Source organism: Leguminivora glycinivorella, chromosome Z (genome assembly GCF_023078275.1).
Source record: "Leguminivora glycinivorella isolate SPB_JAAS2020 chromosome Z, LegGlyc_1.1, whole genome shotgun sequence".
NCBI classification, from domain to species: Eukaryota; Metazoa; Arthropoda; class Insecta; order Lepidoptera; family Tortricidae; genus Leguminivora; species Leguminivora glycinivorella.
In genome coordinates this window covers 47576791-47591024 of record NC_062998.1, presented here as the reverse complement: position 1 = coordinate 47591024, position 14234 = coordinate 47576791, and the positions used below count along the sequence as shown (strand labels likewise).

Below are 14234 nucleotides of genomic sequence, written 5' to 3'. Positions count from 1 at the left end.
TCCGATCCATTGACTGTATTTATGTTGACTTTATTTTTCAAGCCTCTGATGAGATGACGAGTGTTTACTAAAAGCAATAACAACAAGCAATATAATCGAAGTTATACAACGAATCTTTTATTAGAGTTATTTTGCTTGTACAACGAAATAAAATGTTTACGTGTAGATTTTTAAGATGTAAACAAAATGATCCCCGTAGAAAAATATTGAGTATTAAATGTGGCATCAAAACGATTACTTATGCCTTGCTATAATTGATGTAAAGATGTCACAGATGTCCGGAATTATAACACTATTTAGTTAGGTTTTGTGGTAACATAAAATAATATAGGTACCTAAGAAATTTTGATATCGTGATAGTGGTTAACACTGGCTGTTATATAATATCGTCTGACAGTAATAATTTATATTTTATGAGCCAGTGTTGGACCTTATTAACCTAAAGAGAAGTTTGGTACATGTTTAGATGCCTACAACTAGTGATTACCTAACATAAAACTTTCTGTAAGTCTGCAATTGAAAACTAGGGGATCATTTTGTCAGAGCTAGCGAGAGCAATCCTATAGAGGGGTCCACGACAATATGGCATACAACAAAAATGTAAGTAGTTTTAGAAATATTATAGGCACCATTGTCGTGGGCGCCTCTAGTTTTGGAAAGTTTTTTATGGTTATAATAAATTTTGATCACAAGGGATCTACCTATGATGTTTTAAATAAGGATCACATGTCGCACATATTTTTGTGACGTGCATTTTCGTGCTGTGTATATTAATTAGTTTATTAATAAAAGGCTCCATGTTATTATGTCTAAGTTTATATAATTGAATATCTCATTCTGCAGATGATTAATTATAATTTAACATTAATTAATAAGGTTGAAGGGGATTAACAATTACCTGCATTATTATTACAGTGATATTCAAATGAACGTAGGCAAGTACAGAACTACCACAATACCTAAATACAATTTTGTATGTGTTAATTTTTGATGAGCCTATATTATGTCTTTGTGTCAATGCCTACACCTATGACACTTGAATTATTCGTGCAATATTAATTAATTACTTATATTTATTTGAAATTAAGTTTAATTTTTAAAAAAGGAATATTCCTATTATTCGTTTTGTAAACATGCAGCACTGTGATCATGTAAAGTATTATGGGATAATTATTTTCTACAATCGCTTTCAAAATCAGGATATCTAGTCTGTAGACAGTCTAGTCATAGATTTAACGAGTATTATACCATTATTAGAAGTAGAGTGAGGTGACGGAGTAATGTGATGCAATCGTAGCAATCGAGTAGGAAACGTTAGGATGTGAAAGGTATAGTTAAATATACAGAAAGTAATAAATTTGCCTTATTTTTGTGCGAGTGACCAAGTTAAAGATAAACCCTCTATTAAAAATATTGATTGTCATATGTTAACCTAAGGTCAGCTCTTTTAAGCGTATCTAAGAGGAATTGATATGAATTGATCTACATTTTAAATACAGAAAACGAACGAACGTATTTATTTTACCAATATCTACGCATGATTATTACTTATCTGTGTCTGGCTCAACATTGTTCACTCGTGCAAAAAGTAAAAATAAAATCTTTAGCGTCCACAGCTAAGATGCCGTGCAAACGCTTTTTTTAAGAAGAAGTCGACCAAATTCTCTAATGAGTGTCTTTGGTAGCCTGACCCTGACCAACGGACGTACTTCTAAGGACTTTGCGCAATCCCACATATCGTTCGAATCTTTTGCTAGTACGTTAGTAATTACTAGTCGTTGGTCATCTAGCCGGTTGCGTTCAATCAGTTTGAAAACCAACTTTTAATTATGTGTAGGTAATTTCCTAATAAACTAAATAAAGTTCAAACTGTACCAGAAACGAGTAGGTAAAGGTTTGATTTTGTTTTGTACCTACTAATTGTTCACAAAGAAACAACGTCTGTGGGACCTATGTGGAATTGAGCAATAGTTTTTAGAAGTCAACCCATGTACATTAATGTAAATATAAGTTGATTTTCAACCCCATTTCTGGCATACCTTTCCAAAATAACCATTAATCGTAGAACGTCAATTTTTAATTCATCTATTCCTTCCTAATTAGCAATTATTATAGTACCAAAAGTACCTACAGAGTTAGTATAACATTGCATGGAATATATATATTATTATAAAATATTATAGCAAATAAAAACGTATGTAAAATAAGCATATTGAAATATTGAATTATTCTTACTGTTGCATTTGATCTGTCGAATTTAGATTTTGTTCCTAACGACTTCTTTTATCTGCATTTTTAAATTAAACAAAAATAGAAATAGTAGTAAGCAATTTCATGGAATACGAGTAGTCCGGTTATCCTCCAATATTTCATTCAATTACATAATTTAATAATAATTTTTATTTCAATTCATTGTAGGAAAACCGGGCCGATTTTTGAGTCTCACGCGTTCGAATTCAGAAAATTGTCACTGAAAATAATAAGCAAGTCACCGTTTTCAACCGGTATTTTAGTGACTGTGACTTGCTTATTATTTTCAGTGACAATTTTCTGAATTCGAACGCGTGAGACTCAAAAATCGGCCCGCTGAAGTAATGAATTAGAAATGAAATTGAAATATTATTAACTTATTCTTAGATTTTTTGCTTCATTCTAAAGTCATTCGATTCTCATACTTCAACTTATTAATGTTACTAACGAAAAAGTGGTAATGATTAGTTGATTACTTATACCTAAACACAATAAAATAAATACTCGTGAAACACCAATATACTCATACATAAATAAGATTTTTTAAATTGTGTCGTAACTTAAGTTCATTACTTACATACATTGAGAAATACTCATAAAAAGGTGGGTTGGGGTAAGGTGGAATGGATCGACCGTAAATCAAAATACATGGGTTTATGGCTTAGAGTAGGTATTTAACTTTCCTAATCCATCGATATAACCGCAATATAGGGTATAATATAAACATCTCCTAAAAATACTTATATGACAAAACACAGTAGAATCGCTATGAAGTACCTATGTTGACTATGTAGTACCTATAATGCAATGATTTTTGCAGTAGGTACTTTAATGTAAACAAAGTTATAGGAAACAGGGTAAGAAGACAACGCTAAAAATTTATTGATTGGTAATTCGTAGACTTTCATATAGTTTTCACTTATCACAAGCCACCTTTTATTCTTTTTTGTACTTATTAAAATCTCTACCAACTGAAAAGTTAGTGAATCCTATGCCACTACCTACCCACCTTTATCGCATAGGCAAATACCTCGTTGAACGAACTTAACGTGTGTTTAATCGTTAAAATCTGAATCAACCAGGCAATTCCCGCGCCACCCTTCATCAATATTCGTTTACGTCAATGTAATAATGGCCTAAGTGATAATTCATGTGTACGACATATATATATGTACATTTTGCAACATAGGGAACTGGATAAAAGCTTTGTGAGGTAACCTAGTTTTAGTAATACATTGATTGTGTTTTCACGTTAACTGTTATAATTTTATACATGTAACATTTAATAACAGCCAATGTCTAAGCACCCGATATCGTGATTTTGTGATTGCCGGGAAAAAGAATCGTAGTTTTGACCAAACAATTCTAATTGCGTTGTCCAATTATTGTTTGTTGTCCAACGTTGTCGATCCTTGTCAAACACAACACTTTTCCCCCAGTTTAGCCCGAGTATTTCGCCGAAGCTCTATTTTTCATTTAGGTAAATACCGACGAGCTCGCGCCTCCATCCGGAAACCTTTGTGGCCAGTAACAAATTGCCGCTGGATTTATGGCGCTTCAATTTAAATGGAAACGTCAAAATAAAAGGACGCCTCTGAAACGAATTGTTGAGGCTCTCAGAGCAATCGGCTGCATTGAATGCGCTAAAAAGTCGGACATCGGACGAGCATTTAACGATACAACGGATTATTGGACACAATTTGACAGTTTTGTTTTAATACTTTGTACGGAATGCACAATTTTAACAATATCAATTACGACGCGAAGGCTAGATAAATACGGAACCCTTAAAAGGAGATGATAATTATATGATTAGTAATGGAATATCAATTTACCGGGTAGATACACATGAAAAAAGAAAAAAAAACGTTTTCCCCTCACTAGCTTGGAAACACGTGTTTTGTCCTTTAATACCAGCGGGTAAAAACGCATTTTATCCACTAGTGGGTAAAGTAATTTGACCTTGAATAAAGTAAAATTAACTGCTTTAATGTTGATAAAAGTAGGTGAATCTAGTAATAAAGATGATTTACCACCTGTGGAACTACTGGAAGCAGTGATAAACGCATTTTTTGCGTTGTAGTTTCCTCGCTATAGTGAGGGGAAAAGTTTTGTGTTACACTCGGGTGCAAATGTATTTTACTTCTCGTGTGTTAAAAAACTCGCAAGTTCAGGATTCTATTCTCGAACCACTCGCTTCGCTCGCGGTTCAAATATAGAATCCTTTCACTTGCTCGTTTTTCAATTCCGCACTCGGCGTTAAAATACAACTTTGTCCCCTTGTATAACAAATAACTATTATAATGTAGTCGTAGTTTCGGCACTGGTTAACTTTGTTTCGGCATGTTTCGGTCAGTGTACGATTTTAATACCTAAAATCAAAGAATTGATTGAACATTACTGATAATATTACCACATTTTGTCCTTGTTATTATTACATACAAATGCCACGCAGAGTTATTTTCTATAACTCAACTCCATCACGTCATGAGTATTAAGAGTCCTAGTAACGACCGGAACGAGATATTTACGTCATAATTATTTTATGGCATGTTACATCTGTCTTTTCTTTATGATAAAAAACTAATTTGTAAGGTGAACTAGCCTGTTAACTACTAACATTTTTAGGACAAGTAAAATATAAAAAGCGTCCAGAGCGCCCCCGCCCTAAGGAAATTAATTTTAAACTTTCAATTCCCAATATTGGGTCTAATTTTCTTAGAAATTCTTACCTAATATTATGGATGAAGAAATTGGTATTTTTGTTCTGAAAAGGAGACTGGGTCTTATACGAGGTCAACAATGTTGATTAATTGGCAATTTATATAATTTTACCCAACACAAATATATTATTTTTTTTAAGTTCTTTAATTTGTGCAATTTAAAAAAGTATAATATGTCAGAAATTAAAAACACGAGTCGTATGACTAGTAGTTCTTTGGTTAAACGTAGTTCAAAAGTCTATTAATTGTAGAGACCTAGAGCACAAAGTTTTGGCGTTATAATAGTTTTACTATTTAAGTGCGGTAAGTTGCGTTGATTGTGAGCTACTTAAATGTTTTGTTGCATTCTGCATTTTGATTTTAGAGTTAGAATTGTTTCAATACTCATAAAAATAAAAATGTATTGTATAATTGGTGTTTTATTCAATTACAATGTTGTTTAAATCATTCCTACGTTGGTAAGTATGCAGTCGCGTTCAATAATTATTAACCTTTGGATACAGAAACGGTATCAAATAATATATGTTGATCAAATCACCATATTTATTACATGTATACCATATTTCAGTTGAGACTTTATCATTTCCCGAAATTTGTTTAGCGAAATGTTAAAAGAAATTGACTTTTTGAGTTCGTTTCGTCAACTTACTGTAGTAGTTCAGGGATGTTATCAAATCCCTAAATCAATCTAGTGAAATGACGAAACGTGGCGTGTCTATTGGTCGATTTTGTGATTTCACTTAACAGAGTCAGGGAATTAGTCAAATGACTGAAATTTTCTAGAGAAATGATGAAATGGATTCGCCATTTGGCATCTTGCGTGATTTGATCATTTCCCTTAGAGATTTGATCAAATATCTGTTTTAGCCATTTCCCTGCGACGTATACACCAGTCGAATGGCATTTCTGCGACGCGAAACGAAATCGAAACGCCGCAGAAGGTTAGTCTGGCTCTGTCGCGCCAATCTGCAAGAGCGATAGAGATAGATAGAAAGAGATATTATCGTAGGCGTTTGTGCATTCGGCTACACAGACAGAGCCGCTACCGACCTTCTTAATATATTCAAGGATGAAACGTTGGGAGTTAGTGTCGACATTTAATGTCTGCATATTTGCTAGTTCGGTCCGAGTTGTCGGTTAACGCGTGCTATGCTTGTATGAGTGACATATGACAGGTCGACTCTTCGCATTTTTGACAGGCGGTAACTGTGAGGTAACCGAGAGGGGGTGGGCGGCACTTTCAGCGGGGAGCGGGAGTGGCCATACTGTACGATAGTACTCTTTATTATACTCAAGATACAGAAAATATGGTCTGGCAAGGGTGATTATCAATTCATCAGAGTAAGAAAAATGGTTGATTCAAATAAAAAATATTCAGTTGTCAGCATTCCTTTATTTGATTGCATATTTATTACAAACAAGAAAAACATTAAACACTAATTATAAATAATGTATCTATCCATTTGTATTTCAAGACACAGGTGCTTTTTATAAAATAATAAATATTTTTGTAAAATAAAATCTGATTATTAATTGTTACTAATTCATAAAAAAAATCGAAGAGTAATAAATTTAATTTAACAATACATAAAGCTTTCCACACAAGATATTTGGTGGTCACTTAAACACAAAATGAGAAGTGAATAATTTATGAGATAATTTATACGTGTGGTCATAAAATTACTAATTAATATAAACAAATTTGTTATCAATGTGTACACGTGGTTTCTATGGTAAGTAATTTATTATAAGACTAAGTACAAACAATAATAAGTCAAAAATTTAAAATACATTGCGGTTATCTACAAAAGGCTTATGTACACAAGGCTGTATCAACACTGTCATTGCGCTCAGCATTATTTTTCATTTGCCACAAGCTTACGCTATTCTGGTTAAATATTTTGTTCCATAGCTAATTATGTATTATAAACTCCTATTATATCTTAGGCTTTACCTCTCCCTCTAAAATAAACCGTTCTTTGGTAAAGCGAGCTAGATTTTACCTCAAACTTGTACGGCAATATTCTTACAAAAATGGAAACTCAGATAAAGGATGGAACCAATTTTAAGCATAAAAGGATGCGTTATCAACAGCCAAATCAATGTGGACCACAGTGAGATTGTTTTGCGTGGTAATACCGTTTTCACGTAGTTTTCCATGTAGGACATTTTTTTACAAAATATTGAACGAAGGTACAAGTTCATTAGTAAGTGAGAATATCTGTTACCGTAAATGTAACCCCACACAAACGTCCGGCCTAAGACACACACTAACGTAGGTATTTATCTGAATACAGCATAATATGAAACCAGAATAAACGTTTTAAGGGTAAATAAATAATCAACCACAACTGTTCTATACAATTTTTTACAGTCGCCATTTGATATATGTATTTGGGTGACAACTGCTCAAGTAACAATTTTACCATGACCATATGGCTAAAGAACCTCACGATTTAACTTAATATGGTATTTAGTAAGAATGCGGAACAGACTATCGTGTGTTTATCCCGTTCAAAGCAAAAATCTCATTTTTTTCTTACGCAATGGGTTCAATGATCATTGGTCAATCTCTTTTTGTGGTATGGTGGAGATTAGTGTAAAAATATTTGAGCGAAGTGAGCATTACGATGAATCTAATGGCGACTGTGTACACTCAATATCGTCAATCTATACCGAGTTAATATCAGTAAGTGAAACAGATCAAATTGTTTTCTTACGTTTAATAAATACATTTCTTTCGCAGTTGTACACAAATAGTTAATACACATTTTACCCGACAGACCCTTAACCACACGTCGTTCAGACCAAACGCAGGTAACGCCGTATCAAGGAATCGCCATGTTTGCTAACCAGCAAAACAATGTAAGCCTAGCTAACATTACTAAGTTGTTTATTTTGACTAGCACTTACAGCCGGAATTGGTTTTAAGAGAAACGTTAAGTTTTCTAAACCTCTATCCATTCGGTGGCACCTAGACAGCACTAACTACCTAAGTATGTAGCTTAGGCAACGTGTTCATGGACTTCAGAAAATAATGACAAAATAACGTAAAATCCATTATTAATAAATCAATGCAGAAATCTGTAAATATTTGTGTCAAAAATATAGGATTAAATAAAATACTCGCCCCAAAAACGACTACCCGACTCTTCATAAAATTATTCGTCAACCAGAAAACCAGCACAAACTTCTCGTAAAAACCAATTCCCTCTGTAACACTTATAAAACTAACCATAAGACTACTATAAATAAATTATTCTAATATTTAACTAAACAATTTGACGTGTTTAAATATACATCTGAAAATAAACTTACCAAAACGACGGAGGCGAACAAGGATTACAATTAGATGATAGGTGTGTAGGTGGAAATGTTAAAAAAAGATAACAAAATAGCCTAGTATTTATCTTAATTATATTGTTGCACCATAAGAAAAATATCATAGATCGATTTTAGAACTGACATCTACAAGTACGGAAAAAAGTCTGATTTTAGCGGTGTCGACCAAACAATACATTTGAACCATGAATAATCCAAGAAAGTCTATAATTTTATTCATTTGTGGCATTCTCTTAGACGTTAAAAGTTCTAATCTTTCGTAGCAATCTTGTATGCGTCCCAAACACAAAAACTGTGGGATAAAAATTGTTCTGTAGTAGATAATTGTTACATGGCATACTAGCAACAGCGGTTATAAGATTAGACATAACGAATAGTTAAACATCCAGTTTGGCAGGCTAGCAAATATAAAATATTTAATATTATGTTACACTGGGCAGACATAATACTAACACGAATATTTATTACGGTAAACTAGTGCTTTATCACATTACCAAGCATAAGTTTTTAATTTATAATGGAGTTAGATACACATATTTGACAGATTGGACAAGGTACTACATATACATAATGCCGTCCGAAACAACATCGACAATATTCATCCAATACATCATTATTATTAATAATTAACCGCTTTTATAACATCTCTATGATCATTTGTCAAAAATATTGCTATCTTGGTGTTCAATAAATACTTTGTCTCTATCAGAGCTGATGTAAGAGAGTTATCAGTCTCTACTAAAGTCGCCAGACCGTTCATCTGGTAGGAAGCGCCTTGATAAGACACTATCTAGCGAAAGAGATGTTCACAGCACGAGTTTATCTCTGTTATGACTCTTTACACTCTCAATAAATCAATTCATCTCAGGGAACACAGCTAATTCTGTGTACTATTGCTTTTGGTTTGAATGACATTTATTTGGATCAATCTTCAGCGTCAATATATAATGATGTCGCTGAGAAATGCCCAAGATATACAGCAAAGATACCTCTTAGAAGTCTACGCTAACAAAAGAGTCAGTTCGCATAATCGACTACATTCAGAGGTTCCAATCATGTAAATTAATATAGATATACGTTTCGCGACGCCTTTAACATTATTATGTTCATACATCAGAGGAATAGATGATGAACACTAGACGGCGTTGGCTTAACAGGAGTGTGGCGTCGGTAAATAAAGTCTGACCAAAAAGAGTAGAAATTAAAGAGTGGCAAAATTGTAGCGTCATCCCTTTCAAATCAATATGTGAGAAAACGGGACGACACTACAATGTTGCCACTTTTTAATTTCTACTCTTTTTGGCCAGACTGTATCTCGGTCGAATGACTACCCGCTCCTCTCTAACGAATATGGTCAAATATCTGTAGTCTATTTATCGGCGTTCCTGTGCTTGGTAGCACAATGTAAACTCTAAATGCATGTTGATTTGCTATGCCAACTAGTTTTTCTCTGCAAGGTGGAAACAACTGGGTATACATTACTAAGTTTACCTTTTGTGTAACAGATTGAAGAGTTTTTTACACATTTGTTTTTCCATATTTAATTCTCTAGTGATGATACCTCTGAGTGTCGTCCCGCCATACATTCGTCAAAATAAATAAAAAACTTAACAGCGATCTATCTATGAGTCGTAAGTATGTATAACACCGCCTAATCACCTTTTATCACACGTAACGTAAAAACACCTAAATAATATTGTGATGCAGATGACATAAACACAGCCCGTATGGTTAGCATTCAGAGTCCTTACGTAATAATATTAATAATGTATATACTTAGTTATTATTATAAAAAATCTCCAATATCTATGCTAATAACTATATAACACTACTAAAATGAATTATTTGGTGGTTATATCTTGTACATTATTCCTAGATGAGATTAGATTACACTTAGTCAATAGCAAGTCCGTTCGTATGTAACGACTCTCACAAAAATGTACCTCACGTCTTGTGTACACGACTGTTGTGTACCTTTTTACGTGAATGTTACATATTCACATGCGCCTTTAGATATTTAACAAAACTAAGACTGCCGATGTTTACATATAACTCAATGAGTTTATTGTTTTGAGCGTATAACATGTATTTTTATTAAGTATCTAAACGCTCAAACGTACCCTGCATCGCCTGCCAAAGAGTTGTATACCGGTACGAAAGTACCAATGAGCAGATAACGAGATGTATAAATTCGTTCATGATTGTACGACTTTGTATGCGTCAGCTTAACTGTGTTGTTTAAAAAAATACACATTCTTGAGCATTATGTGTAACTCGTTACGAATCAGTTGGCAAATACAACGAGACGTTCGGGAAATCAGCCCCTGGCACCGGTATACAAAACTTACAAAGTAAACGTGAACGCGTACACTGATATGAGCAATTACAAAATCGTAAATCGAAGCGCTACTTAGATAGACAGCAAAATAATAAGCACATTGATACACTCGTAAGAGTCCATTGCCGTGCACTGCTTCTAACCGAATATTCTAACGTGAAGGACGAGGGGCTTCAGCTCCGATGTCAACCTTAACTTAAGGTTCGTTACGGGTCGGCATCGTTCACACTAAAGCCCTAACACACGTGAGTCGGCGGGCCCCAGGAGGAAACATGCTTCATATCACACTTAAAGGCAAATTTGAACTTTGAACTTTAACTTTTCAGGCACGAGTGTATTGTTGCAACGTTTCTACACAGCACTTTCCCCGTGAGACCGACAAAATGTGAATAGGAAAAATGGATTTCGATGGACCAACGATCTAAATTCAAATCAATTCCTAATTTAGATGTATGCGACCAAATGTTTAATTAATTTAGATAATACTGAACCTTTCCCTAAAAATCCACCTTCGGTATAATCAACGAGCACGTTCTATGATACGCCACATGCTTATCTTTAGCAAGAGTCATATAAAAGAACTACGCTTTGCGAGACTAGTGTATATGTTCCAAATAAAATAGATAGAAATCGAACGTTTAAGTAAGTATTATCTTCGTGCCATTAAAATGAATATTTAGTGCTAAATACACTACAAAACAAGAATATACACTATTTTACAATAGCTCATATCTCGGATTTAATTAAGTAAAACCATATTGCAATTTCATATAGGACTAGCACGGACAAACCGGTAACGATCAAAACCAACACTTCTTTAAAAAAAAATGTTTAAATGGACCATACACACTGGCCTCAGCGTTCACACCTGACGTTTTCGACAGTCAGTGAACCTTCAACACGAAATCTAAGCTCAGGATCCAGACACGATCGAACATCACGTAATTTCACAGAGCTCAGTTTCATTTTGTTTCATGGTGTACTCTAATGCATACATTTTGAAACTTACTAGATTGCTTTTTTACAACGTCTTTCACAATGTTCGCATCGTTACAGCCTGGCTAAAAATTAGAAAGTGGCATCGTCGTAATCGTCTCGTTTCTTACATTTATTGATTTGAGAGGGACGACACTGCTATTTTTCAATTTCTAATATTTTTCGTATATCTCAGCGTGCCCTCACAATCATGCTAAGATTCAAACATGTATGCACATAAAATCGACCAGTCAGGTGCGCGCAACAGTTGAGGTTACCTATTCACAAGATGAGCGCCGGTTTGGTAGTGGTGCCCACGTAGACGAAGTCATCGGAGTCAAGCCGCCGGCGCGGCGGGCGTTAGGCGGTGGCCACCTGCCACACGATGAGGTGGCTCTTGGACGCGCGCTCCGCCAGCGAACTGTGCCCACTCGACGACCCGTCCTCGGCTACCACCACGCTGTCCTCCATTTCTGAGTCGGCTACGGGGTTTCAAAAAAGAAAGTTATAGTTAGAGACAAGTTCTTTTGTTTCAGGTATCTAGGAAATTGGACGCTTTCAACGAGATGTGTAATGCTCATGATGACATACAATGGCTTGAAAGACTGCGATAAAAAGCTACCCTGGGTTGAATATGGAAATTTCTTATGACGAAAATATTGTTAAACGAAAATATAAAAAAAATCATGGCAACGAAAAAAGTTATTAACTAACCCAAAACATTTTTTGAGACTTGATATACTGAATATGATAGTAAATTTGTTAATGCCATTACTGTGGAACTCCTAAAATTAATAATATAAAAATCTCACTCGACGTATAGCAAACTTTAGTATTTTCATCATTCACATATTAGTAGCTAACTACTTTTTTACCGTTTCTACATTAATCACGTTACGTTTCAGATGACAAGGAAAATGTGTAAAAATATTAGACAATAAAAGTTACATTAGATTAAAATTAGCAGTATAGACAGAACGTTAGTCGGTTTAGCAATATACACGTTAGCTACTTCAAATATTGACTACCTGGTTTGTCGAAGTCATACCAAAATTACCAGATTCCCCAACATTTGGCACACAGATGCACCATTTTACGTGGACTAGCAATTATGATACAAATTGACACAAGTCGGTTTTAATAATCGTTATAGATTTTTAGTAAAACTCGGCCAGAAATAGATGACTATTGTCAGGAAGGCGCTGTTATACTGATGTATGGAGTTCAGTTTAGTACGTGGAAAATAGTTTTAATGTAAATTCCGCAACATGGCGCGTAGTCATATAATTCTGGTCAGGCTTTATATATTTATAATCATTTTCAAACTATGTATCGCAAGGTGGATTGTGATCTCTGTATTGCAGTTTTACTTGTACTATTTATTGTTATATATTCTGTGGTTTTACATTTATTATGTATGAAAGAATAAAAGTCACTAAAAAGAAGAAAAATAGTTGTGCTGACAAAAGCAGAAGGAAGTTAAGATTAGTTTGGTGTTGAAAAATGTAGATAGTGTAAAGTAATATCAGAAGCGCAGGTAAATGAAAATAGTTATTTGTTATACAAGGGGGCAAAGCTGTATTTTAACGCCGAGTGTGGAATTGAAAAACGACCAAGTGAAAGGATTCTATAGTTGAACCAGGAGCGAAGCAAGTGGTTCGAGAATAGAATCCTGAACTTGCGAGTTTTATAACACACGAGAAGTAAAATACATTTGCACCCAAGTGTAACACAAAACTTTTCCCCTCACTATAGCGAGGAAACTACAACGCAAAAAATGCGTTTATATCACTGCTTCCAGTAGTTTCATTATTACTAGATCCACCTACTTTTATCAATAGAATCCTGAACTTGCGAGTTTTATAACACACGAGAAGTAAAATACATTTGCACCCAAGTGTAACACAAAACTTTTCCTCTCATTATAGAGGAAACTCAACGCAAAAAATGCGTTTATATCACTGCTTCCAGTAGTTTCATTATTACTAGATCCACCTACTTTTATCAATTTTAAAGCAGTTAATTTGACTTTATTCAAGGTCAAATTACTTTACCCACTAGTGGATAAAATGCGTTTTTACCCGCTGGTATTAAAGGACAAAACACGTGTTTCCGAGCTAGTGAGGGGAAAATAATATTATCTATTGAATAAGTATAATCTTTCATTAGACATGTATTATTACTAACTATACTCCAATTGCTAATTCGAGTCCAAAAAAACTACTACGATGTTGCCACTGCAATAAAATGTTTGTAAAATAGTATAATCCTTTTTTATAAAAACACACGCCAAGATAAATTATTTATTATTTATTTCAATCCTTTGATTTATATATTTAATAGTCTTTTATTATTTACATAAATACTAGGTCGCTCGATTTTTTTTCTTTTTTTCCGTGATTTTTAGTTGTAAAGTTGGTATTGCGCTTGTATCACTTCAGGTATCAATAACATTTGGTGCTATATTTTGCGGCATAGAACAAACTATTGATGATATAGATATTGTGACCAATTTTTTATACATATATTTTACAATTAGCTAATCAGCGAAATAGTGTATAGTGGGCTTTATGGTTGCCACGGCCGCCATTGTTTTGGAAGCGGCC

At 34.1% G+C, this 14234-nt stretch overlaps 1 protein-coding gene across 4 annotated transcripts in view; it reads right to left on the bottom strand.

Moving 5' to 3' along the window:
* Window positions 1–8614: 8614 nt before the first annotated feature.
* LOC125240895 (JNK-interacting protein 3) overlaps window positions 8615–14234 on the bottom strand; it is a 50355-nt gene continuing 44735 nt past the window's right edge. For all 4 annotated transcript variants that reach the window (XM_048149052.1, XM_048149051.1, XM_048149053.1 and 1 more), the window contains one exon: window positions 8615–12110. In XM_048149052.1, coding sequence (XP_048005009.1) covers window positions 11989–12110 — 122 coding nt within the window. In that variant the 3' untranslated portion in view covers window positions 8615–11988. The remainder of the gene's footprint in view (window positions 12111–14234) is intronic.